We start from the raw sequence: 27,592 nt of genomic DNA on the forward strand, positions 1-27,592 counted from the left end.
GATATAATATCAGGAATGATAATGAAGTTTTAGATGTTGTTAATATAAATATTGGCTTTTAACAATTACATTTGACAAGGAAAAATAACGAAAGGCCACAAAATAATAAAGGAAAAAAGAGTGGGAAGGTTCAGAGAGAGAATCAAGGAAGATGTTAGTTGGGAAAAAGAGATAGAATATGCATCTATCTTCATCCTACCACATATGCAACCTATATGGAAAAAAAAGAATTATAAAGGTAATAAATTTTAAAATTAGGTTATTTCGGGTATATGTTTCGGGTAAAGTTTCTCAAGAGTTATTTTCAGCGTGGAGATTAACTTTAGAAAGCTGATGAGGATGGGAGAATATAATATAATGTTTGTCAACTTATTTTACATGATTGAGCCGACATTATTATGTGTTATCCAATCAATATGTTGGACTGATGAATGGTCACACCATCACTTATCTATCGTTTGACAATGAAAGTATCTCATCAACTTAGATTAACTTGCTGGTTCTTCATGTTTGTGTAGGTTGTTTTTTGGTCGAAAGATTGTTTTTTTAACATCGAGGTTTCGTTTGTCAGTTCCAGGCGACTCTCCAGTCTTCTTTTGAGATAGAGTTGAATCGATTTTGCACTTTCTGCATGAAGATTAATTGCAGCTACGTGTAACAAAAACCTCCTATAATCAGACACCTCATCAAAATTCTGAGATCATTACTTCTGTAGCACCTCCCCCACATCGCCTCCCCCCACCGTCTGAATTGTTATGGTAAAGCCAAGAAAACTTCACCTCTGATGCTCCAACATGTTAAAACTTCGCAACTCATCAACGACCCCATTTCTACCCACTCAAATATCCAAACATTAATCGAGTAAAATCCCACGTTACATCAGGTCTCTTCTGTAAAAATGTTCACTATTCCCGCCGCTAGAATCATCTGACATTTGTCTTGATTCAATGGCTCTTCTTGAAACATGAGCAAGATTCAAAAAATCAACCGATTAGGCCTAGATCAGCCTAGAATATTCTAAGCTTCTCCTAGTACTTATATAACCAGGAAACCTTACTTGTTCGACCAAAAAACAGGACTTTCTGAGCACCCCTTTTCATTTCCCCGTGCCAAGAAACCATAGTAGTAAACGCTTCTTTTCTTTCTTGAGTACTTTTTTCTGTTTTAAGAATCTCCGTTCAATGGCGACCAAGGAAGGCAAGGCTATAGGTATAGACCTTGGAACAACCTATAGCTGTGTTGGGGTGTGGTTAAACGACCGCGTTGAGATCATAACCAATGATCAAGGCAACAGAACCACGCCTTCATATGTGGCTTTCACGGACACTGAACGTCTGATTGGTGATGCAGCTAAGAACCAAGTGGCCATGAATCCACACAACACTGTTTTTGACGCCAAAAGGCTGATCGGGAGGCGATATTCGGACCCTTCTGTTCAAGCTGACATGAAATTGTGGCCTTTTAGAGTTGTTCCTGGTCCAGGTGACAAGCCTCTGATTGTTGTCACCTATAAAGGCGAGGAAAAGCGATTTGCACCAGAGGAGATTTCTTCAATGGTGTTGACAAAGATGAGGGAGATTGCTGAATCTTTCTTGGGTCATAAGGTGAATAATGCTGTTATTACTGTCCCTGCTTATTTCAATGATTCTCAAAGGCAAGCTACAAAAGATGCTGGTTCGATTGCGGGTTTGAATGTGATGAGGATTATTAATGAGCCAACTGCAGCTGCTATAGCTTATGGTTTGGATAAGAAGCATCAAAAAAGAGGTGAGCAGAATGTTCTTGTTTTTGATCTTGGTGGTGGAACTTTTGACGTTTCTTTGTTGACTATAGAAGAAGGGATATTTGAAGTGAAAGCCACTGCTGGTGATACTCACTTGGGTGGTGAAGATTTTGATAATAGGCTTGTCAATCATTTTGTTTCCGAGTTTAGGAGGAAGCATAAGAAGGATATTAGTGGAAATGCAAGGGCGCTGAGGCGGCTAAGGACGGCTTGTGAGAGGGCAAAGAGAACCCTTTCATCGACTACACAAACTACGATTGAGGTTGATTCTCTGTATGAAGGTATAGACTTCTATGCAACTATTACAAGGGCGAGGTTTGAGGAGCTTTGCATGGATTTGTTCTTGAAATGTATGGAACCTGTGGAGAAGGTTTTGAGGGATGCAAAGATTGATAAATCTAAAGTTGATGAAGTGGTGCTAGTTGGAGGATCAACTAGAATTCAGAAAGTTCAGCAATTGTTGCAGGATTTCTTCAATGGGAAGGAGCTCTGTAAAAGTATCAATCCTGATGAGGCTGTGGCTTATGGTGCAGCAGTCCAGGCAGCAATTTTGACAGGTGAAGGAGACTCCAAGGTTCAAGACCTTTTATTGCTTGATGTCACACCTCTAAGCCTTGGCCTTGAAACAGCTGGTGGGGTCATGACAGTTTTGATTCCAAGAAACACAACAATTCCTACTAAAAAAGAGCAGATTTTTTCAACCTATTCAGATAATCAGCCTGGGGTGCTTATTCAGGTTTATGAAGGCGAAAGAGCAAGGACAAAGGATAACAATCTTTTGGGGAAGTTTGAGCTTTCTGGCATCCCTCCAGCTCCTAGAGGGGTGCCTCAAATCAATGTGGCCTTTGACATTGATGCTAATGGGATTCTAAACGTAACCGCAGAGGATAAGACTGCTGGGGTGAAGAATCAGATCACTATCACTAATGACAAGGGGAGATTGAGTAAGGAAGACATTGAGAAGATGCTGAGAGATGCTGAGAAATACAAGTCTGAAGATGAAGAGGTGAAGAAGAAAGTGGAGGCCAAGAATGCATTAGAGAATTATGCTTATAACATGAGGAATACAGTGAGGGATGAGAAGTTTGATAGCAAGTTAAAACCGGATGATAAGCAGAAAATTGAGAAAGCTGTGGAGGAAACTATTGAGTGGTTGGACAGGAATCAGTTGGCAGAAGTGGATGAACTTGAGGACAAGTTGAAGGAACTGGAGAACATTTGTAATCCTATAATTGCTCAAGTGTATCAAGGAGGTGGTGGTGGTGGTGGTCCTATGGGAGATGATATGCATGGTGGTGGTGCTGGTGCTGGTGGAGGTTCTACTGATGGTACTGGAGCTGGTCCTAAGATTGAAGAGGTTGACTAAATGATGTTAATGGAGTAGCTAGAGGCTTTGCATAGATTTTTGCCTTGGGTTATTTTTTCTTTTGCTAGGGGTGAGCTTTGGTTTGTACCGTTCACTTTTAGATTGTAGTATCAGTTTCTGAATGTCCTCTCTCTTTTTCATCTTTCTTCTGCTCTTAGTTGGAGCTTGTGACCATGTAAATTGAGCAAATGGTAGTAGCAGTAGTCTAAAATTTCTGAATCTGGCTTTGGAATAGGCCACAATCTTCTTTGTCACTTGCACTTGTGCACTTGCTCTTGAGATAAATTAGATCCTAAATACAATGAATGCATGTTATGTTTGAAAAAAAAATGATTGGTGCTTCCCATCTTCAGGAATTTCTGAAATATTTACATGTAACTATGTTCATAGTTTTAACTACAAATGAGAAGCTCATTTTGGTTTTTAATTGTGAGTAAGAAGTTAAATGAGAAGCTCAGCAGCACCTGTTCGAACGTATCGGTTTGATTAAGATTGTGCAAGAAGCTTTCATTCAGATTATATTTTGCCTCTACTTAAATGAATTCTTATCAATTTCAGCACCTAAACATCACAGCAGAGGCCACGAAACAATTCATACCAGATTTCTCTGACTATCACACAATATTGAATCAATAAACGATTAGTACATGGCAAGTAATTCCTCAATGATGTACAACCGAGTAAATTCTGAGAACATTAAAATGCTGAAGATACAATAATGTCCAAGAGGAGATTTAATGTTTCTTTTATCTTACAATAATATAAAGGAAATATTTTCCGGAGAAGCCGATAGCTAAAGGGCTACATTTAACCTCAGCATGAGAAGCACTAGAGCAAGAACAGCAGACAAGAAAATGGGAGAAGCAAAAGAACAGGCAATTTGGACAGAGATAATTCCTTGCCAGTTGCAGCTGATGATCTTGTACTACTGGCACGACCACCCGAAGGTATAAAACGCTGTCCTCTCCTAGCTTTGATTACAACACCCAGTTTCCGGATGCCAATGCTATCATGTTTGCCGATCCCAAGCTGTTTTCCCCGCTGCTGTTTTAAAGATTTATGGACAAGAACTTCATCTGGTAAATCTGAGACAGTTTGATCAAGGGCTGAGGTTAGAAAACATTGGAACGGCAAGAGCAGAGATAATACGAGGGACAGAGATACTAAGCATTTCATTTGAGCCATTTTTTCTGAATCGGAAGAATTTGCTGGATCGTGGCCACTACTAGCTAGCCAAGTGTATTTAAACTGAGTCATGTGCTGGGTAATGATCAGGACCCTACAACCAAAAGGAAGCTGCGGCAACCTTGAGGCCAATTAGCTTAGCCAAATTTGGTGGCCAGATGCTTATTTTAGGTCAGCCGCGGTACCATTGACCCGTGAGGTCGCAAGACCCAAGAAATTCAACAAGGATTAAGGGCAACAGTCAAACGATGCTAGGGAAGAAAGGAAATGTGTGAATGAGGAAACAAACAGACACCTGCAAGAAGCCCAATTGGGCAAGTCAAAATGATGATATGGTCGTGGTCCTTATCTATGGGAGTGGAAACTGGAAAGGGAACAGAGCTTTGATAGGAGGATCCAGCAGCATTTTTTAGCAGAGTTCAATTGGTGATTGTCTAAAGAAGATATAGAGCTAGTTAAGTGGATAGGGCTAGTCAAATTGTTGGGATGATTGAGATGTATTGAGCAATTGTATAATGCAAGGGAGTTAAATCCATAGCAATTTAATAAGCTGAGGAGTATTTTTGCAAATTCTAAAGTTATTCTTTCATACAATAACAACAAATTGCCTTCGTTGCACTCTTCTTTCAATTATCTCTTAATTTGTTTCTTTTTAGAATACATTCATGTTTTTTTTTTATTAATACTCGTACTACATGAAGTATCTTCTAAAAAATAATCACAATGAGGAACAGATTTATTTCATGAATTAACCACAAAATTCTCATCCTTAATGCTAAAAAAAAAAAAAAGGATCATCTAGTGATCCATGAGACCAGAAAAAAGACTAGTACCACTACATCTGGTTATGTGATAAACAAAATCTCAATGGTATAAAACATAAACGCCAAAACATGATCTTTTACAAGGAATGTACATAATTCAGTAAAATTTGAGTGTTACATAATGAAAAATTAAAAACTTATATATTTGTGCCAAAACTCTATGAACCTAAAAGCTTTTTCCAAGATATTCATTAATACTAAATAGCTTTTAGAACTTTTTTTGTTTTTTTACAAGGGAACCCACAGCCGCTATCGGAAAGTGCGCACTGAGTAAATTCCACCCCATACAATAGTCTGCCAGTTACATGGAGGGATAAGACGCACTAAATAAGTCCTGTGCGACAGGCGGATATTCCAGGAGAGATTCGAACCCGGGGTAATAAGAAAAAATAGCTTTTAGAACTTATGAGAGTGTAAAACTAAAAAACATAAGATAGCATAATGGAATAAATAGTTAAAAGAATAGTGCTAAGCAAATTATTCCCATTGTGTGAAAGCATTAACTTGGAATTGCAAAATTTTAGAAGGAAACTCACTGAATCTGGCATAGAGCTGTGATAAGATAAGTCGGTCCAGCATTTTTCAATAGTAGAGTTCTATTGGCGGTGAATGTAACTATATAAATAGTCTTTCTATTATTGATTTTTAGCCATCGATCAGTCTAATCTAATCTGCACTCGCTATATAAGTACTATGAATCTTGGTCGTTAAGATTTATGACGCTCAAATTACTCACCTCTCTAATAATTAGATAATTTGCATTGCATTACAATACCAATCGATATCAATCATGTTAAAATTTACTTTCGAAACATCCCTTTGAGTAATGGTGAATTCAACCCAAAATGTCCAAATTTAAAGAGCACTTCAAACGGAAATAAAATTACAATATTGGTACCAAAAGTCTCCATAAAAGTACTATAAGTATTAAGAGCATCTTTTTGGCATATAAATATTGGTATTGAAATATGAAATCTTGACAAAAATATAATCAAGGTTAGACAAAGAGTTTTAGGCTGGGAAGCCTTTTTCATTTATTTGCCACAGTAATTTAAATATAATGAACATTACAATGGTTAGTTGTGGAATTGCTGACACCATCAAAACACAATTAGTTGTGGTGGATCTTGGCGAGTTGGATTGGGCTCTTTAAAAACAACCCATGATTTAAGAGTATAAATAAAATCTGATATTGATTTTTGAGATGTTCAAACTATATAATAATCGATATCAATCAATGTCAACGATGTTAACATTTTAAAAAATGAAAAATCCATTTGATCTATGGTAAATTAAGCGAAAAAAAAAAAAAAAAAAAAAAAGAGCAAATTTTTGGATACAAATATTAATAAGAGCGAAAATTTATTGTATTTCTAAATATTATTATTTTAATATCTACATTTGTTGATTTAGTATCTCTACTTGTTATGCTATTTTCATGCACTATACGGTGCAATTATTTTTAAAATCTATGCTTGCAATTCAAAAGAACATTTCGACATCTCATCTTCTGGTGCAGAAATTTGACCTTCTTACTTCATCTCGGATTTGCTAACAAATGGAGAAATTTTGACATAAAAAAAGAGCAACATGTTTCAATGTTTTTCCCTAATCAAATGGAACACTAGTCCTTAGCGTGCTAAAGATTCCCCCCTCGAGCTGTAGCACAAAAGTTGAAGCAAAACACTACCTTGTATTTCTAAAGCAATTTCACAATAAAACCATTCCATTATACTTGGCTTTTAAAGTTCACGCAACCTAATAGCGTATTGATTAATATAGCAATCTTCTAAGCACAAAAGCATGACATAGAGATCACAATGGTAGCAAAAAACTTGAACAGTAGTTAACCACACAGTAATAATATATAAAAAAAAACTTGCTGGCATTGCCTTTAATCTGCTCGAGATGTCTGCGAAAGTCAAAATTCATAGGCTTGTAGTAAATACTAAATAGTAGTGTCAAGTGTTTCTCTTCTCCCTGACATACGCTGTAGGTAGATCTTGTTTCTTGAATCGATGTTCCAAGTTACCATCAAGTTTTTTTCGAATTTCTACTACTGTAGAGATCTCCACAGCCTTGCTGCTAAGACCACTATCAGCTGAAATTATATAATCAGACGGTAAAACATGCAACCGGCAAGAACCATCTATCTCCCTTTGGAAACGGTTCCATGTTGAAGACAAGTAGTATCACTAATGACTTCACCAAAAACTGTCATTCCCCAGCTCAAGAAAAAGGTTCTGTGTAGGTATGAGATTCAGGTTGTCAAGCAAACCCTTCAGTGATTAACAAGCATGCGGGTGGAGCAAGCCCATCAGAACAAAACCCTGCAGCTCCTTCTGCCAAACATGACAATTAATTTGGTACCCAACAACAGATGCATCGATAAAAAAAAGACTTCCAACAACAGAAAATCTACAAGGTATGGCAAGAAAGACAATAAAAAAAGCAAGATATGCTACAGCATCCTCCTTTAAAATGGTGCAGCGATTTTCAACAGTCACATTATAAGCTCACAAGTTTCGCAAAAATTTAAATTAACTAGTCAACAAAATCAAAATAAATAAAAAAACTAATGAAATACAAAACAGCTGGGTCCCGTAAAAGGCCCTTAATCTCAAGCTGCTAGGGCATATGATTGGCCACACTTGAGACCAAAATCCTTATGTCTGATTCTTTCTCCTTTAATGAACACACTACCATGTCCTCGGGAAAATATACAGCTCACTTAAAATAACCTGTTCTCCCGCAGCTCCACCTTGTCTTCAAGTTGAAATACAGTTGCTCAGCTCCCACGCAACAAGCACAAGGGACGACGACAAGTGAGAATGAGCATGTTTAGCTGTGAGGGTACAAGAACAATAACTCCTGCTAACGAGGAGTAAGCTTACTGGAACAGGGCTTCACAGGCCCGAATATCAAGTGCCTGCGAATCCAGAATCAATTTCCCATTAGGACTAGAGCTAACGACCTTCAATGTGGAAGTGAATATGGCTTTCTGGAAATAGTCGTCGGTAACTTTCTTCAGGATCTCGGAAACCACCTTGAAGTCCAATTCTCCAGCCAAAATTGATCTTCCCACAATCTCACCAAAATTCGCAGGTGCTCTTGGTAAATCAATAGCAAGATCATCCAACATTTCTGCATAACGCTGGAAACCAAGAGTTATATCACTGGCAGTAAAAACCTTCTTCGTAAAAAAGTACTCCAGAAGTTTTGCAACTAGTTCAACACAAGGTGGACTTTTCTCCAATCCTACGGATAAGGCTTCCTTGACAATCTCACTATGGTAAGCTGGGGACTTCAAATCTTCCACACATGCTAATGCTTCCTCTAATAGTTGCACACTGAAATATTCCTCCAGCAATGAGATTGTTTTCCTTCTGAGTTCATCTGCATTCATCCTTACTGTTGGAGCTAGTGGTTTATCAGCAACTGCAGCCACAGATGGTGTTGGTGGCGCTCTCACTGAAGCAGAAACCTCTGGTGTAGGTTCCATTCCAAAGCCATAAGTCGGGCGGACAGGAGGCGCACCACTACCTTGCAAGAGGGCACTAGTCCTACCACTAATCAGCCCACCACTACCCTGTGGAAGAAACCTTTGGTTCAGTGATGGTGACTTGCCCACCAGTGGCGGCTGAACACGTCCAGCAGGCTGAATCATTGATCCATCGCCCCTTGGCATTGAGCGCGACCTAGGAACCTCCCAGTTGTCATTATCCATTCCAGGCATCCCAGGCATCTTTCTGGTTCCTGGCATTCCAGGCATCATACCACCAGTACCAGGCCGATTTATTGGGAAACCTCCTGTGCTAATATTCCCCTGGCCAGTAGAAGGTGGGCCACGACCACTTCTAATAGTTGCAGTAACACCTGGCCGCAATCCCAAATTCTTCTCTGCTTCTGAGTGAATCTCAGTAATTTTTTTTGCTTTCACCTATGAAATCAGCGCAAAGAAACAGTTAAAATTAAACCAACCACAAACACAATAAAAAAGAATTGCACTGCTTCCAACTAAAATCACCTCTTCACGTCTGGGAACCCAATTATTTGTACGCAAATCAAGAACATCACGAATCATAAACCTCAGGCGTGGGGCAAGTTGAGGATTTGTTCCTAGTTCCCTCAATCGGTTAAAGTACATATCATTTATGTGCCGAGATTTTTGGTTTTCACCAAGCTGTTTGCCAATGGTGATAAAGAACTGGCATATAGCTTCAACATTTTCTTCGGCCGGACAACTCTTTGTATCTTTTCCCAAGAGTTCCTGTTAATATGTGAATCAGAAACCATTAATATATGTCCTCATACCTACTTTTTATCAGCTTTATATTTTTTTCCTTCGGATGAAGAGAGAATCTAGAACCTGAACAATGTGGTGAACTATCTTTTCTGGAACCATCTTCTGCTTCAGAAGCTCACCAATTAGACGGATGTTCCCAAGAGTGCGGAGCTTGAGCATCCTATCTTTATCTCTGCGCTCCAACTCTTGCTCAGGAGCAGTCATTTGCCTAACCTCTTCCCTTAAATTGTCAGCACCCTCAAAGGCCTCCTGGCAAATATTCAAAAGAACCCGCTTAAATGTTATTTCTTTCCCACCAGGTTCATCAGAAGGGAATGGTGGCAACTTCTCATTCAGATCTGAACACAGCTGCGCATACATGGGGCAAAATGTGGGCTCCAGGACAGCCTTGTCAAATATCAAGGAGATTACTCCCTGCAAAACACAAGGAGAAGATTAAATCCAGCAGTTAAGGAAATGACTGTAATTCAAAGGTCATTGAAAGAGAATGAGTAGAAGCACAAAAACAAGAGAAAGCAAAAAGAAAAGTCATCAAACAAGCATCAGCAAGGAGGGAAAATAAGAACCTTTAAAATGTCGGCTGATGTTATTCCCGAATCAATTAGTTGACCTTTCAGAAGATCAAACTTCTCCGGGGTCAGCTTGTTCAGTATCCTGCAGGAGTGGAGTAGCAACAATTAACAAATGATGCATAAAATATATCATCAAATTGAAACTAAATTCTTTATTTTTCCCCTTGGGTACAAGAAACTGAATTATGATATGGTCTAGAAAGTAAACCATAGTTACAAGGAGGTTTTCAACAGCCTTATCTTACCCCTTCACAGTCTTCAAGACTCGATCCTGGTCAGAAAGATTCCCTCTTCGAGCTGACCATGGCACTTCTGCCTTGATAAGGGCAGGAGATGGTCCTCCCTGTTTCATAAACACAATGCAAGGAACACTTCAAGGAGTTGATTGCATCCGCAGGATATGTCATAACTTAAACTTTGTATAGACAACGACAAGTATTCGAGTTTCTTTTCCCTGATGGAGGAGGAGATGGTACTGGCATTCCTTTTTTACAAGAAGCAAATGGTTATCATTTTAAGCACCATTTGACATTTATCAGAACATGTCAAGCTTCAACAAAAAGCTTATTATGTGAACTACAAAGTAAAAGCTTATCTGGTGAGCTCTTAAGGTGGTAAAAGACAAATCTAAATAACACAAAAAATACCAGAGCCTCGGGGATCCCATAGCCAGGAACACTTCATCTCAAGAACAATATACTAAAAAAGCATCATAAGCACAACTCCAAGGAGTTGATTGCATCCGCAGGATATGTCATAACTTAAACTTTGTATAGACAACGACAAGTATTCGAGTTTCTTTTCCCTGATGGAGGAGGAGATGGTACTGGCATTCCTTTTTTACAAGAAGCAAATGGTTATCATTTTAAGCACCATTTGACATTTATCAGAACATGTCAAGCTTCAACAAAAAGCTTATTATGTGAACTACAAAGTAAAAGCTTATCTGGTGAGCTCTTAAGGTGGTAAAAGACAAATCTAAATAACACAAAAAATACCAGAGCCTCGGGGATCCCATAGCCAGAATCAAGGAAGAAAAATAAAAATCATACATATAACACAGCCAATGAAAGTTCTGAACCTACCACCCAAGAACAAGTTAAAACTTCTCAAAATTTTAATATATGCGCAAATTCTAGAAAAACCCAGAGGCTGACCTCCAACAATACCTAAACCTTGTTAAATTTGTAGCACACATTTTAAAAAAAATAAATTAAAAAGCCACACTATGAGAATTGAGCTATCAAACAATGAACATAAACCATGTCAAAGAAGAAAAACAAAAACAAATTTCCATAACAAAAACAAATTTCCATTAATGCAGGAAAACATCAAAGATATTTAAAGGATGAAAAAGAATTTATCTGTAAGATGAAATTACCCCTTGGTTGGAAGAGATTTGAGCTCTTGCAAACTGTGCATTTAACTGCTCTTGCCGATTGTATTGATTCACTTCCTGCTGTCTGGCACCAAACTCCCTATTCTCTCGAATTGTATCCCAGGATCTCTCTTCTGGAGGTGCAGAAAATTGAGTAGACCGACTGCGCCAGTCGCGATTATCCGGCTCTGAGTAACGACTCGGGGGCTGATTTTGTGACTATTGACAGAAAGGATCACATAACATCAGATAAGCCAATGACAACCGTTCCAAAAGCCAGTTAACACAAAACATCTCAAATTAAAACAACTATCCAAAACAACTAGTTGACGCTTAGCATAAGTTATCCAGTAAAAATTTATATAGAATGCTGCTGGAGTATAGTTGAAATCAGACAAGGCACTTACAGGGCTTTCCACACGACCCCAGCTTGGATCTTCACCAAAAAATTCAGCTTCAACATCTTTTTTGACTTTCAGAATGTTTTCTGCAATGCTGACCACCTATAAGATACTAAGCCCATCAGATGCATGCAAAGCTTTAATAGAGGTTTGAGAAATCATCCTTTTCTGGTGGCTTCCAAGATAGTCCACATGAAGTTCAATACCAAAAGAAAAACACTAAAGGTGAACTCTTGATTCTTAACCATGAATCACAATAAAGTCAACAACAGATATACTAGTCTAGTAGCTAATCTGCCCAAAAAAATAAATAAATAAATAAAACCGCAACTTCATGTGCTTGCCAAAATCTGGCAAAAGAGATTTCTGAACTATGCTTCTTCCTACCAACATCAAGGGGTTGATTTAGTGAATTAGAAAATTCTTTGCTTCCCCAGAGCAGTGCACAAAATAATTACTATCTATCTAGCTATGACCCAAAAAAAAAAATCTTCGTCCAATCCTATGCAAGGGTACAGCACACAATATAAGTTAATAGACTACTTCACCTCAAAGCGAATCAGTTGTATCAACCACTTTTCACACTCCCAAAAAAAAATTCACACGTAACCAGATTGACACTGGGTCAAATCATCAATACCCATTTTAAATACAGAAGATCTATTTAATTCAAAACCTCAATCACCATTGACAACACTGGGTAACATTTCAAAATTTAATTGAATACTTATGCAACTCAGTATGCACTGAGAATAAAACAAAGCGAACGATGTGGAAAGAATACCTCTCTCAACTGCAGCAGCTGGTCCCTGGTATATCGAATACGTTCCCGCCCCTCAAATCGAGTCTCTCCAGTCTACAATGGAAAATTAAGAACAGATCAAAAAGATCAGCTAGAGCAAAAATAGCCCAATGGAACAAGAAAACAGATGTGATAAACTAGGGTGGCGATTGAAATGAAACAAGAATACAGATGATAAACTAGGGTGGCAATTGAGTATCAAATAGCCAGCACAACATTACTTACAAGATAACAATTGCTTGCTAAGTCATTAAAACCTAAAAACCAAGGCACTAAGTTGGTTTAGGAATTTGACATTAAAAATATAAACATCACTTATCAGTACATATTCAACCAATGGTGCAGAAGCTTCCTTGCAATTGCCCCGTCTTAAAACAGAAAATAATTCAAACACATGTAGAGTCCTTACTTTACAAACTATTCTTTGGTATAAAAGTAAGAAGTAAGATCATAAACGTTCACCACCATGTAGTAAGGAAACCAAGTGCACAGAGAGTCGCATAAGAGGCAACTAGAGGAAGGACACAGAATGGCAATTCTCAATCTCATTATCCTTAATTATAAGAGAAGAAAGAAAAAGGATGCAATTTCGAGGAGGCCAGGTCTCAAAAGAAGCATCAGTTTTTTCTCCTTGAAACAATCTACTGGAGCTTTCATGTAAGTAGGGTTCTTTATGGGCTACAAGATACTCGTTGAACGCCCACCTAAAGCCTACTCATTATTTTATGTCCATATTTACAGCAGATACACATCTTAAATGCACTGCCAAGAATTAGGACAATCTTTATCAGTCTCTTCACAGGCTCAAGAATGGTAACTATGTACAATGAGAATTCAATAGCAACATACCCTGTCAAGAAACAAAAGCTGTATGATTTCATTAGGCACAAAAAGCAACCAAGGTCCAAATTAGAGAAATTACAGAGAGGCATATCATATAAGCACCCCAAGAATGTTTTAGGAAAAAGATCAAAAAAAAAAAACCAAACTGTCCGAATAGAAATAACTGATTTTGAGGAATGATAAACCTAAGACAAGAACTCCACAATTACATTTTTTTTTTTTTGGCTTATAAAACTCCAGATAAGCAAGTTAATATCAGCTCCATCAAGGAATCAATATCAGCTTTCTCAAATCAAAACTATTCTCAAGCAATAAAGGTTCGCATCCCAGTGTTACTACAAAAAATCAAGAATTCTTAATCACCTAAAGGACTGGCTTTTGCATATAAAGACATCTTCAACTGTCAGAAAAGCTCCATATACATAAATGAACAATATTTCCATGATCCAACCACATTATCTATGTTACTTGATACAGATTAAACATATGCTTCTTCAAAAACAATTACCTTCTGAACATAGCAAGCAAAATGACATTCTCGGAATCGGAATACAAATACCTCACCAAACCTAACGCACAAAATGACATTCCACACACACACGCACGCACGCACATATATATATATGCACATATCCATGCAAATATACATTTTCCCACACATACAAATGGCCATGTTAAATTCCAATAACACAATTGCTACCATGTTTTCCGCACTAGTAAGTCTGCCAAACATCAAATTTAAAAATTTGACAGTCAAGACCAGCTCGAACACAACTCATGCCTTCCATAATCACTTGCAAAACTTTAGCTAAAAAGTGCAAAACCCAAAAAGTATCTTTATCCCTAACATAGGAATTAAATCCAAAACTATGTCAAAATATACAAAACTTGTTAAAGAATCATCACCAAACAGCTTCACTTATACCTGGAGCCATAAAAATCCCAAAACTTTCTAATCAGTCCACTAAGTTAACTCAGAATTAGGCACAAATTCACCACACATTCGACATACTCCTAAAACTTGACAAGCCCAGAAAAATAAATTAAAAAAATTAGTTGTATGCACCAAAAATCCAATCTTAAAGCAATGAACAGCTGGACAATTCAGGTAAACATGGACAGAAACCACAAAACCCTAGATCTGATATTTGAAAATTTCTAAATAGATAAAAATTAGACCTTGAAGGAAGAAAGAGGAGCACCACCGGCGCCGGCGCCGCCATGAGGCCGGAAAAAGGGGAGATCAGAAGAATTGGCGTTGCTGTTATTGATTGAAGAGGTTTCAAAGCGAGGTCCAAGCACTCTGCTCCCTCCTCGGTTTCCACCTCCAGGTCTTAAACTTATCACCGTCTGATCAGCCTGCATACCTCAATCAAAAGCAATCTCCGCCGTCTAAAAAATTTTCGAATCGAAAAGATTCAAACTTTATTGATATATAGATATGTATGTATCTATATACTCTGAAAGATAGAAGAGAAGGAGAGATAAGGGAAAGACAGAGATATGAAACTAGTTTTATAGAGAGAGAGAGAGTTTTATTGTTTCCTCTCTCTACTGGGAAGAGGAATGAGGGGTGGAAGGGGTAAGAGTGAGTTATATATGGTAGGAGCAATATGTTTATGGGAGGAGAGGGTTGGGAAGGGTACAGAAGGTGGAGAGAGAAAAACCCTTTCTTTGTTAGGATTAGGAAATTTTCCCCTTTTTATTTCTCCTTTTTTGTTTTTATGGTTTTGTTTTTCAAATATCTTAAAATCACCTGTTTGGATTGCTGAATTCTTTTAAAATTAAATTTTTAAATACTATTAAAATTTTTAAAAAATATTTTAAAAGGTATTCTAAAAAATAATTTAAATTTTTTTTAATGTTTAAAAAATATCTCAAAACATATTTTAAAAACTCTTCTACTCTTAAATATTTCAAAATGTTTTTTAAAAATATCTCAAAATATGCTATAAAAATTTTGCTATAGTAAAATTTTTCAAAAACAGCTAATTCAAACGGCTTTTTTTCATCGGCGAGTGTAGCAGTTAATGAAGTTAATGGACTAAGGGGATGATTAGTGGCTTTTTTTTTTTTAACGGGGTGTTGGCAAAACATCAATTATTTAAAGTGGCTATTTTGCCCCTTGAAAATTGTTGGCTTGGGGGATTTGGCCCTCATGTAGTAGTATTTAGCTTTTTAGCACGTTGATGTCCTTGTTATTTTTTGTCTCACATGCAAAGGTAGAAGAACTCTAGGTTAAGTTGTTTACTTGGTAGCTGTTTTGTTTTTGTACTATCATGAATGCAATTATGAAAGCTTTTGATGTATTTTGATCTTGTTACGTGGTAGAATATTGTAAGAATTAATATAAGCTTTGAGCTTTAAAATTTAAGATAAATGTAGTTATACTTTAGATTACATCTACTATATGTCGAACAAGTATAATTCATTGCGATACATCACAAATATGGTATGATAGTAATTTCGATAAAGTTAGAAAAGTAAAATATTGTAGGCCACCTTATTATTGGTTTGGCAATGAATTTTTTCTTTTTCACCTTTTGATTGACACAATTTGAACCGAAAAGATACAATGAGAATATGTTAGGGTTCTAAATAATTAAAATGGCGTTCAAACGACATGCCCTCAAGTCTATATTATAAGCTCATACAACTTAAAGAGTAAATATTTATATATTATTTACGTGGGTTTGACTCCTTCTACTTACACTTAAAAAAAATTATATATTGTCCACGTGTATAAAAAACATGAGCTATACTCATTGGATTTAATTCAAGTCTTTTTTATATTTTGCTAATTCAATGAACTAAATTCATGATAATTTTGTGTCGTACTCTGCGTGCTAGTAAGATACATGAATTTTATAACATTATAAACTTCAACAAACTTCTATATTCTTATACATCACTTGATAGAAATTTTCGATCATATTTATGCTTTGCCTTTTTTCAAAAAAAAAAAAAAAACAATGCCATAACTACATACTTTGTTTTTCCCTATTACGTTCAATTCTTTTCTTGATATAAATATAGCCTCCTTCTAGAAACAATAACATGCTTTTTGCAGAATAGTTGAATTAGAAAAGCTAAAGCATATGTTTGTATACATCACAAGCTGCGTAATTGTATAGAAACAAATAGTACTATAATTAGGAGAAACTCATTTAAAGCCAAATAGATAAAAGTTTTTAGGCTTTTACAACTAATAGATAAAAGTTTATTTTCTATTTGGGTAATGAAATAATCATTTTAAATTAACAAGTGTAAATCCATAAACATTTTCAAAATGATTACAACTAAAAGCAAGTCAATAAGGAATGTATGTTTAATTACATATGATAACTCAAATCTTTTTTTTTTTTGAAGAATTATTTCATTTTATGTAATAGTATATCTTTTATATGATCAATAGTAGGTAATGACAATTTATCAATTAACATAGGCAAGTCTCGATTAGACATTAAAATCAAGATGAGCGTGCATCAAATGCATTCTTATTAATATACTAATATCAGTTGAACGTACAAATCCTAAATTGCGAATTACATAAACTCGTAATTTAAAGTAAAATAATTACAAAATAACATTTTTGAGCTTCTTAAAACAATGTGTATTTGGTATTATGGCCCAAAATCTTAAGTTTGTTAGTTTTATACTCACAATACAAATTATAATTGGTGTCTAGAGACCATGAATTCATTTCTTACCAATATAAGAATATTGGAGGGGTCAATATGAGGAAAGTGAAGCATTATGGGGTTGAAACTTGGAAGTTAGTATCCTGCCCGAGGCCATTAAAGTAAACTCAAAGGCCATTTCTCAGTTTTTAACTTTATAGGTGGAGCGATTTTGTACTTTCCAAACAACAAATTTGGGACTCTTGGATTTGCCCTCCTTTTTATCGGTCACCGGTAGGGTGTGTAAGTGTAACATTTCAGGTATGGGAAATTTAGCAGCAGATGGCGCGTCAGTATCTTCGGGTGACAGGCACGTGGCAGTTAATTCGGTATGCGTTCACTTTCTAATCATGACTTCTTGAAATAAAAACAAAAAACAAAATTAAGTGCAATTAAGAGTGTGAATGAGCTGGATTATTGGTTGTGCCACGTCAACAATTGCGTCACGCTCTTTTTGCCCTTTTCTGTTTTGGGTAAGATTTCTGCAAATTTAATAGAGTTTTTCACTTTCTGCCAGAAAAGTTAAGTAAGTAAATTAACAATAAAGGAAAACTTGTTATTCTACGTACATGGTTGTAAAATTTATTTTAAATTTTAGTTAGAAAAATTCGATTTATTGCTACATTCATTTCAATTTACTGCATACTATGTTATTGAGATTTAGATAAATTTAGACTTCATTTCGAGGCTGTGTTTATTAAAGTGCTTTTTTTTTACAACACATTTATGCTAACTACATTTTAAAAAAATCTAAAAATACTAAAATGATACATCAAAACATGCTTAAAAAATACATCACCAAAAATATGGTCCCATTTGACAAACAAATTTTTTTTTCTATAAGCTTTTTTACAATTTTAACAACAATAACCTCAAGAAACCTATGTTTTCAGAACCGGACCGGATATCGACTCGGCCGAGGTCAGGGGTCAGGGGTCAATGGGTTCGACCGAGGGTCGATAGGGGTCGAACCGGATGACGTCATAAATAAAAATTATTTAAAAATTAAATTATTGTATATAAAATATCCAATAACATATTGATATTAATAAAGGTATATTTATATATATTTGATGTTTCAAATATATTTAACAAGAAAATACAAAGAAATTAGAACAATCAAGTAACAATTTATATTATTTAATAAACATTAACAAGTTTAGAATTAAAATTATGGATTTAATTGAAAAATAACATCAAATTTTAGGACAATATTTATAAAGTATGAAATATTTGAGGTATATTAATAAGTTTTCACAATTTAGGGGGTCAAAACATAATATTAAAAAAGTTTGAACTTTTTTTACAAAATCTCCTGTTGGACCGATTTTTCCGGTTCTGTACCGGTCAAACCCGGTTTTTGACCGGAGTTGACCGGGTTTTAAATCTCCGGATTCTGATGACCAACTCGGATCGGACACTTGGCCGGTTCCCGGTTCAACCGGTCGGACTGGCCGGTCCGGTCCGAGTTTGAAAACACAGCAAGAAACTCCCCAATATTTTTGTTATACACATCTTACAATACCCAAAAACACACAAATCCCTTCTTTTTATTCTTCTTCTTCCTCCCTCTACCTCAACCCACCACCACCAGAGCCGTCACCTAGCGTCGACCGGCAACTCTGCCAACACCGGCCGCTTGTGACCATTTTTTTGTTTTCTTTCTCTCTTCCCCTCCCCTCTCCCCCTTTCTCCACTATCCCTCCCCTTCCACCAGATTGACATAGGGAAGAGGAGGGTGGCGGGAGAAGGGAGAGGGGGGATGAGATGGCGGGGAGAATGGGGAAAATGGGAGATGGGAGGGGAGGAGAAGAGGGAGGAAGGAGGAAGGAGGAGAAGAACAGAGAGGGGAGGGGAGGAGAGAAGAAGGAGGTGGCGGGGAAGAAGGGAGGAGATGGGGAGAGGGAAGGAAGAGAGAGAGAGAAAAAAAAAAAGAAGGTTGACATCGTTGGCGTCGAGAAGATGAACAGTGAGGTGGGGAAAAAGGAGAGGAGAAGAAAGAAAAGGAAAATGAAAGAGAAAGAGAAAGAAATGGAAAAAAAGAAAAAGAAAAAAAAGGAAAGATTTTTTTTTTGGGCTAAAAAGGAAAGTTTTTACACTATTCAAAAAGTTTTCTTACAAACTCTACAATAAGTATAATAAAATATAAGACAAACGTTCAAAAAACTCATTTATCAAATGGGACCTATATTTTTAAAGATGTCGTCAACACCAATGGTCTTGCTTTATGGTAAATTAAATGAAAAAGTCTTAAATCACAAAATATTTTTCCAATTAAAAGATAATTAAAATTTAAACAAAAGATTAATTTAAAAACTAAATGACAACAATCGATAAACAAATTTGTGGTTCTTTAAGTGAAATTAATTTGATAAGCAAGAAATTGGAAAAACCCCACAGTCCTTCAGGGCCCTGAAAAGCCAGTTGAAGGACTTCACAATCCAACCTTGCTTCCCACCTTACCGGTAAACACGGATGAGAGCCATCCTTTCCTCTTCATGCTCAGCCTTTGCATCTTTTCCAAGCAACTCCTCTTCAGTTTTACTATCACTACTAACTAGCAATCTCCTCTGTGTCCATCATATTCTCTCCATGACCCATGCTCGTCCAAAACAGCTACATTCTCATCCCTATTCTCGCTGAGTGGATCAGTAAATTCTGGCCTTCTCTTTTCTTCATTTTTGAGACCCCTTGTTTGTATCCTTAAATAGCAGCAGTGCTAATTTTATGTCTAGATTTATTTCCATGCATCTTCTTCAGCATTATCTTCACTGAAAGTCCCACTGATCATAGTCTTGTTTTCTTTTCCATTAACACTAGCAAAACCACTGACTTCTCCACTCTCAAGTCTTCAACTCTAAATAGGTTCGCCTTTGGACTCACAATCTTGAATAGCAAGGCTTTTTGTTGTATTACTACTACCATCCTTATGGCCTGCAGTCCCTTCTCATCACTACTCTTTTTCTCAATAACTCCATCAAATTAAAACAGCTTGTCACATTCCTTATAAAAGATATTCAGTCCATTCGAATAGAAGTTAAGGCGGGTACTTTTACATGCCGTGTCCTTTATATGGGAATTCGAGGCCAGGGGACCATTCCCTCTATAAAAATTTGAGTCCATGAGAAATCGAACAAAGGCTGCTGAATTGGCTGATTTCTCACGTGTACCAATTGAAGTATTTTAAGAAATGCGTAAAAAAATAGATGCTTTTTCAACAAGACGGATATTTTTAGGTTGCTCTAATGCCTTCATATTTTCTGCAAGATCATCAGCTTCCTTCTCAAGCTTCTTAAATATATCATCGAAATTGTTCGGAACAGCTTCGGTTCATAACTTCTGCAAAACTCTAGCTTAATGTTCTCAAGTAACTCATCCACGTACAAGGCATGGAGAAAGCTGCGAGTACAAGCCCAAGATCATGTTGTCAGATGCATGCATTTTAGACTGAATAAACTTGGGAGTACCAGGTGCATCTTAAGTGTAGCATGTAGCTGCTGGTCGATCGCTTCCCCGAATCCCCACGAGGCAAGTACTGATCAGGTCATCAATGGCTAGAGTCCTCAAGAGACGCCTCTCCAAGCCCTCCAATTTGTACAGAGGATCAAACTTACTCTGTTGAAAATCAATAACTGGTCCAACATGTTCTTGCCGGGAACCGACTAACAGATATTTGTTGAAGAAATTAGCAAGAGAAGAACGCATGGATGGATTTTTTTTTTTCCTACTGCAAAAATGGATGGATTGATAATAAGCCAAGTTGCTCGGTACTGCCGGGCACAGGATTCGAATCCTATATCTTATAGGAGAGAAAACTTAACAACCCTTCCTTATCATTTGGCTCGAGCTTGGTTTGATTAGTATAAATTTAAATTTTATATGTAATAATTTCAAGTTATTCAAGCTTGACTCGAGTTCGATTAGATAAAATCTCGTTCGAATTCGATTTGATAAATAAGTCAAACTTTAAAAAATTTTAAGTCCATTAAAATAATCAAATAAGTTTGAACATCAGGGTGTTTGGCTTAATTAAGCCAGTTTACATCCCTATTCATAATACTTCGACTTAAGGTGTATTCCTTTTATTTCCTAAATGCATTTGGATTTAAGATTAGTTTAAAAATTCAATTATTTGCGATCATACATCTTTTTGTTTTGATGTAAATGAGATGAAAAAAAAGTGTTTAGAGAATTTTATATATATATAAGCAGACATACATATATATACACATATAATAGTTTACATATCTAACTATTATATTTCCAATAAAATCAGGATGAAACATGTCCATTCCAAATTAGGAAATAGTTGCTTAGCACTCTAATAGTATCTTATTTAACATTTCTTTGAATTTCCAGTTATATTAGACAAATTAACAAAGCATATCTTCCACATTTTTTCGTTCTTAAATTACGTGTCCAAAATTACCTAAGAAATCATACTCATTCTCTTTTATCGCAAAATGTAAACATTGCAATTTTATCATTGAAAAGAAGAAGTACATGCATATATGTAACTAATGACAATCAAATTGATGGATCAATTGCATCCAAGACGACATAAGCTACTAATTAATAAACCATCTTAGGAATGTTCTATAGAATTAACTATAGGCTTACAATATCGTTAATATATATATATATATATATATATATATATATATATATATACGTATATATATGACTCACATTTGAGTCGATCCAGTTTTCAAAAATTCAACTGTCCAATTCGATCATTGGTCTTAAAAGATCGGATTTATCCAAATTATCGCCTTATACATATATATATATAGTATGTTTGTATGTATATGTATATATATGTATGTATATGTATATATATAGTGTCATTCCCTTAGCTCCCGCTCAAAATGCAAGAGAGGGGAAAAATGGAGACAGAGAACTCGAAGAAGAGCGAGAGCTCTGAAAAGCTGAAAATGGCGATAGCAGTGGCGCTTTTGAAATCAAAGCTTCTTCTTCAGAAAAATAATAGTTCAAATAATCATAATACTAATAATGGGGCTGGTGCTGTTTCATCTTCAGCCGATCCTCCACCTCCAAATTCTCGATCGGACGATCACGATTCACTCAAATGGAAACGCAAGGTAATATTTAATCGAAGCATTTCCAGACTTCATTTAAAAATTGAATATCATAAACCCTAACTTGGTGATTTTGCTGAAAATTTTCAGGCTAAAGAGCGTAAACGAGAAATTCTGAGACTTCAGGAGGACCTGAAACTTGCTGAAGGCTAGTCTTCTCTTTCACTCTTTCTCTAATGGACGGTCAATTTATGATTCAAATGCAATTTTGTTTATTATTTTTCTGAAATTATTTTTTTTTTTTTGTAAATATTTAGACGGAATGCAATATGATTTATTTCCTCAAAATGCGGCTTGCAAGTGCTATTTCTATGATAATATGGGAATATTGAGCGATAAGCAACTGGAGGACAGGAGGTTTAATGATGTCCTGCGCCGTAGATTTCTCAGACAAGGTCTGTTTGTTTCTTTGGATTAAATCTTTGTTATTCAACTTTTGGTATCAAATTTAAAATGCTGTTCTTGTTTGTGAGTAATTTATGTAGTTTGTGTGTTTCCCTTAGTGAGGATAAAGGAAAGAAAGAGAAGAAGAGATGCCAGCTTCAAACAACATGTTCCAGGTAAACATATTTGATGTTTGCTGTGCTTCCTGATGCACGGAAATGATTCGTGCGCGTCAGGAAAATTTTCTGCAAGTTTTCCTTGATTTTACTTTTATTTGCAGAATGGTGCTATGTAATGAAAATGACCATTTATTTTAGTCAAAGTAAAGTCAGGAAAAGCGTTGGTACTTATAGGCCATTTTCTGAATCATATATTGAAAAATGAAATTCAAACAGTGATTTATGAAGATGTTTTTCGATAACTTAGTTTCTGATTAATTTGCCAAAGTGATGCCGAAGAAAGAAAGTAAAACAGACATAGATGTCTTGATTTCTGTATACTCCATCTACGGATGACATGCAAATGCCATGTTTTCCTTTGAGTAATGACATTCAAGTTACTATGCCAAAATGGATAGATGCAAATTTCTTTCTGTTTATTTAGCGGTCATTAAGTTGATCTTAGAAATTTTTATGCTGTAAATTGTTTGGTTGGGATTCCAAGGGTTCATTCTTTAACTTGGTAAAAATACTATTTGTGTTGTTTTTGTTGGATTGTTTCACTTAAACACCTAGTAATACTCTCCCTCCACTGGTGCAGGGACTAACAGTGATAATGAAATTGAGCAACTAAGTTCTTCAGTTGATTTTCTTGTGGAGCTTTGTGACGCAATTTCTCCCACTGATGTACATTGCATTTTTCCAACCTCTTGCTGTGCATGTGATAGTTGCCTGTAGAGTTGTTTTTTCTGCCTGTTTTGCAGCAACTATAAGGTTTGCTTCATTTTGTGCTGTAGATTCATATTTGAATTCTGTTATTGTTTTTTTCTTCTTTGCAGGTGGAGGACCAAGCTTTCAAAAATTGGTCACACCAAGCTGTGGACTTCATTCTCAGTAATCATCTATTTTGAAATTTTTTTATGGAGTTAGTTGATAGAATTGTAGTTTGTTTTATTTGTCAGTTAGTTTAAACTCTGTAAACCAATTTGCTTACGGTAGATTTCCTGGTCCTATTACATTGAATTACATCTCGTCCTTGTACTGAAATCTTACTCTAAGAGTATTTGCTATCAACCAAAAACCAGAAGTGGTTGTTAGATAATGTTCTTCTTGGGAATCTTAGATAGTATGATAATATTTTGGAGGAGCATGTCCTTTTTTCTATTGTCTCACAATGAATAGTAAATGGGAGTGAGATGGAGTCCATGACCTTGAGGATCATCAAAAGTCCCCATTCATTGGAGCCAACTGCATGTCAACGCCAGTAGTCTCCTCCAGTTAATGAATAAAGAACCTCAATTTGTGACATTGTTGCATCAAAGTTCAAACATCATGCTCTTTTATCCTCCTCTTGTCATAGATAGACCATTGCTTATTTCTGCTTTATTTTCTTTTGATGTCATTTTTCATGGTTTTTATGTGTATAATAATCCTCTTTGCATGTGGAAGTGACACTAAAGTCTATGCTGCCAGTGGGAGATAACAGAGAAATTATTGAAGGCATTATCAGCGGTTTAGTCATGCGTTTGCTGAGAAGGACGTGTAATGGCTCGCATGCAGATGGTAACAACTCAGTCATACTTATCTATGTTACTTCATCTTTAACATGCTTGCTTCAGGATGTTCAGTTTGTCCTTCTACTTTATCAATCTGCAAGTGGTTCATCTTTAGAGGGCCGGGCATCTTATATTTGCTCAATCAAATATGCTTGTTAGGCAACTAGATGAGACTATATATGTGTGTGTATGTGTGGGGCTTGTCAAACACATCAAATCATTCACCTGATTACATCTTTTGCAACCATAATTGCTTTTATTTGCTGGGTTTATTTTCTGTTCTTTGTGGTCAAGAAAATGAAGCTACCTTAACCTTGCTTCATGTTCATAACTAAACAGTTAATTTTCTCATCTTTATTAGCTGATTTAGTAATAATTACTTTCCTAATTATAGTGATGAGCTTCTGATTCAGGACTATTCTCAATGTATCTTGGAAATTTATATCTTAAGTATATGGTTGCCAAATACCAAAGATGAAGGAAACTTACGAGTGAAGGCTGACTAGGTATGCTTCATGAATCTTCATGGTGGGAGATTTCTTGATTAAAATAATATCTTTAATCAGTAGGCAACAGACATGGTTGATCTGTCAAACTTCAAATATGTTGGTACACAAAATGGCACACATTTTAGCTTGGGCTCTACGTTGAACATCTTAAAACGTTCCACATATTTTGACAAGTTGTTGATTGCTCGGTGAACTGAGAAAATGCATTTTAGCTAGAGTTACCTAAATACTGTGAGGTAATATGGAAGAATTGGTGCCATTTATGCAAATATTGAATTAGTATCGTAGTAATTCAGAGGCACAGTTTATAGGCAAGGCAGCAGTGTGAGATTCGGCAAATCATGGGAATCAGATTGTTTCAATCATCCCATAAACAAATTACTCTTTTTGCTATTTGTTTGCATAACTATGAAAAAACAGCTACTGCCATGTACAAACAGATGGCTGAAAATTTCAAATGCTTTTCTTTCATCTCATTGTTTGCTGATATTCCCAACTCAATCAATCTATGCAATAACTAAGTTTTTTTCTTATTTCAGATTCACAACACACTGAATCTAACGCCTGCTTCTATGTTCAACACTTAATCCGTAAGCTTGGAAGTGAGGCTTATGTGGGACAGCGTATTATCCTCTCAGTTTCTCAGGGAATTTGCACAGCTGCAGAAAGTTTGCTTTTCATGGACCCATTTGATGACGCTTTTCCAAATATGCACAACTGTATGTACATGATGTAAGTGCCATTGTATTCATGAACAGTAAATGATCACTTCAACAGATGTGTTTTCCCTCTTAAAATATTTCTATAGAATTTCATGTTTCAATACTTTCCATTATACAAAGAATATTATTTTACCATGTCAGGAAAATGACAAAATGGAGCAGAAGTTCCTCTATTGAACTGCACTGTGTTGGTCCAGTACTGGATGTCGTATAAACACATCATTCTATCACTGAAATAGCTTGTCTTTAATTAAGAGGTTTTCAGCAGGCAGTTGTCTGTTCTTTCTGCATTGATGTTTTATTCATGTATTACATTTTGTTATTATGAACATGCTCTTTACTACACAAATTGAAGATAGTTATTGGTAGACTTAATAACCGTTTGGTATCCTTATATTAGCCTTGGCGTATCTACTGCATTGCAGGATCCAGCTTATTCAGTTTCTTGTTTCAGATTACTTACTGAATTGGTCAGAAAAGGAAGATCTAGAGATGGGTATGTAACCTTCAATAATTTCGAATCACTACTTATATGTTCAAGCTTGATGAATAGTACCAGTCACAGAATTTCATCTTTGTGCGTATGATTGGGTAATGAATGATGACCCTCCAGGACTTTTTGAAGATTGGGTTTCATCCCTTCTGCATGCTCGGAAAGCGTTAGAAATCTTGGAAAGTAGGAATGGACTATATGTTCTGTACATTGATCGCGTGATTGGTGATGTAGCCAAGAAAGCAGGTCAGTCCTCGCTTTTGCAGAGGCTGAAACCAAATGTCTGTTCTAGTCTGTTTAGCTAACTGCATCGTTAGAAAATTTTTCATGGAAAGCTGGGAACTATGCTTCAAGTATGTTGCTTTCTTTTGTTGTTGCAAGGCTGAAAGCTTGTGTGATTGCTTCAAACCTATGTACATAAACACAAAATGAAGCGTAGACACCAATATGATATCTGCTAATCTTTTTCCACTGTGTTTCACTCCATTGACCAGTTTGGAACGTCTCCCTTTTTAGTTCTCTTTTCTCTCTCTAATTTGAACATACTGACGTGCAATCATTTGGAAATATACTGGACTAGAAACAGAAACTGTTATAATGTTGACATCTTATCAAATTTTCATGGTGGACCAACTAGAAAATAAGAAAGCTGCAGATGAAGACTGGATTGGAATAGCGAAGATCAATCTTTGCGTATTTCATTTGTAGGCATGAATGTAGGAATGAATAGTAGGCGTTGCATGTTTGGTCAATTATGTCGGCTAAAAGGATCAGAAGTTGGCCGGTTTTGGACTTCAACGCACAAATGGCAGGAAAGTATTCAAGTGGTTAATACTCGTGGAGGATCTGGACAAGGTCCGTAGTTTTGCTTTCACAAGATTCTAATTCGCTCTCAATCTGGTCAGTAGTGTTAACGCTGTAAAGATCAAATGCACCAATTGCGCGATAGAATAGAGTTGTAATTTACTACTAGTTATTCCAGAAGCTCTCGTGTTTGAACTTGAATTAGGAAAAATCCCGTTTGTCTCTAAACAGACTTAGTGACAAACACGCGACTTTGACAGCAACTAGAAGATTTAAGGTGGAGTGCGGTTCTGAAGGGTACACCAGAGTCTTTTGTATTGTTCCTTCAATTTTACCTTCTACTCTACATGGGAAATAATTGGAGAAGAAAAAAAAGTACTTAGTACCGAAACATCTGTCCATAGTATTCACCTTTTCAGTTTTCACAGGCTGCTAACAGGTGGACTCTAAGTGATATGATTGACAACCAGTCCAAGTTTGTGTCCAATTCTTAGGCAGGCAGGTGATCAGGTCGACGGTGCATTGACTCATTGTTAACTTGTAGTGAGTCATGATTTCATCATTTCAACTTGTTTATTGTAGATATGACATGACTTTGCCCAATAGGGCTACTTGCAGATTCTGAATATCGATGTCTCCATTTGCCTTTCCCATTTCTTCTACTACTATTATACTTCTTTTATATTTTTATGTTAAACTCCACCCTTTTTTTTATTGAATCAATAAA

General features: G+C 36.2%; 3 protein-coding genes and 1 non-coding gene across 8 annotated transcripts; 2 read left to right on the forward strand and 2 right to left on the reverse strand.

Moving 5' to 3' along the window:
- The first annotated feature begins 745 nt into the window (after positions 1 to 745).
- On the forward strand, positions 746 to 3,368 carry LOC113697619 (heat shock 70 kDa protein). Its single transcript, XM_027217304.2, has one exon. It carries the CDS (start codon positions 1,182 to 1,184, stop codon positions 3,147 to 3,149), a length of 1,968 nt encoding a protein of 655 aa, XP_027073105.1. The 5' UTR covers positions 746 to 1,181; the 3' UTR covers positions 3,150 to 3,368.
- A 4,233-nt stretch (positions 3,369 to 7,601) lies between these two features.
- LOC113697592 (eukaryotic translation initiation factor-like) lies at positions 7,602 to 15,136 on the reverse strand. The gene is made up of 9 exons (XM_027217273.2): positions 14,640 to 15,136; positions 12,600 to 12,671; positions 11,822 to 11,917; positions 11,418 to 11,633; positions 10,282 to 10,379; positions 10,031 to 10,118; positions 9,528 to 9,878; positions 9,186 to 9,428; positions 7,602 to 9,098 (listed from the first exon to the last, which is right to left on the reverse strand). Exons 1-9 carry the CDS (start codon positions 14,823 to 14,825, stop codon positions 8,049 to 8,051), a joined length of 2,400 nt encoding a protein of 799 aa, XP_027073074.1. The 5' UTR covers positions 14,826 to 15,136; the 3' UTR covers positions 7,602 to 8,048.
- On the reverse strand, positions 13,271 to 13,376 carry LOC113697650 (small nucleolar RNA snoR103). Its single transcript, XR_003449935.1, has one exon. It is a non-coding gene; the product is annotated as a small nucleolar RNA snoR103 (small nucleolar RNA).
- A 6,715-nt stretch (positions 15,137 to 21,851) lies between the features above and the next one.
- On the forward strand, positions 21,852 to 26,532 carry LOC113695174 (protein MULTIPOLAR SPINDLE 1). Of its 5 annotated transcripts, none has more exons than XM_027214176.2 (10): positions 21,853 to 22,242; positions 22,330 to 22,387; positions 22,497 to 22,634; positions 22,743 to 22,799; positions 23,383 to 23,468; positions 23,621 to 23,675; positions 24,231 to 24,344; positions 25,386 to 25,578; positions 25,994 to 26,064; positions 26,182 to 26,532. In XM_027214176.2, the coding sequence occupies exons 1-10, from the start codon at positions 22,009 to 22,011 to the stop codon at positions 26,364 to 26,366; spliced, it is 1,191 nt and encodes a 396-aa protein (XP_027069977.1). In that variant the 5' UTR covers positions 21,853 to 22,008; the 3' UTR covers positions 26,367 to 26,532. The 5 variants fall into 5 exon arrangements, with proteins under 5 accessions (XP_027069979.1, XP_027069980.1, XP_027069977.1 ...); XM_027214177.2 differs by having other exon boundaries at positions 24,255 to 24,344; XM_027214180.2 differs by having other exon boundaries at positions 26,023 to 26,064; positions 26,182 to 26,427.
- The last annotated feature ends 1,060 nt before the right edge of the window (positions 26,533 to 27,592 follow it).

Source organism: Coffea arabica, chromosome 6e, assembly GCF_036785885.1.
Source record: "Coffea arabica cultivar ET-39 chromosome 6e, Coffea Arabica ET-39 HiFi, whole genome shotgun sequence".
Lineage (NCBI taxonomy): Eukaryota > Viridiplantae > Streptophyta > Magnoliopsida > Gentianales > Rubiaceae > Coffea > Coffea arabica.

Bases quoted from the DNA above. Each gene is read 5' to 3' on its own strand.
- LOC113697619 (XM_027217304.2), top strand. From the start codon at position 1,182: ATGGCGACCAAGGAAGGCAAGGCTATAGGTATAGACCTTGGAACAACC.
- LOC113695174 (XM_027214176.2), top strand. From the start codon at position 22,009: ATGCAAGAGAGGGGAAAAATGGAGACAGAGAACTCGAAGAAGAGCGAG. The intron at 22,388-22,496 runs GCTAGTCTTCTC...GTAAATATTTAG, and splicing joins GGACCTGAAACTTGCTGAAG to ACGGAATGCAATATGATTTA. The intron at 24,345-25,385 runs GTAACAACTCAG...TTCTTATTTCAG, and splicing joins TAATGGCTCGCATGCAGATG to ATTCACAACACACTGAATCT.
- LOC113697592 (XM_027217273.2), bottom strand. From the start codon at position 14,825: ATGCAGGCTGATCAGACGGTGATAAGTTTAAGACCTGGAGGTGGAAAC. The intron at 11,918-12,599 runs GTATTCTTTCCA...AGTATCTTATAG, and splicing joins AGCTGCTGCAGTTGAGAGAG to GTGGTCAGCATTGCAGAAAA. The intron at 9,099-9,185 runs GTGATTTTAGTT...CTGATTTCATAG, and splicing joins GGGTTCCCAGACGTGAAGAG to GTGAAAGCAAAAAAAATTAC.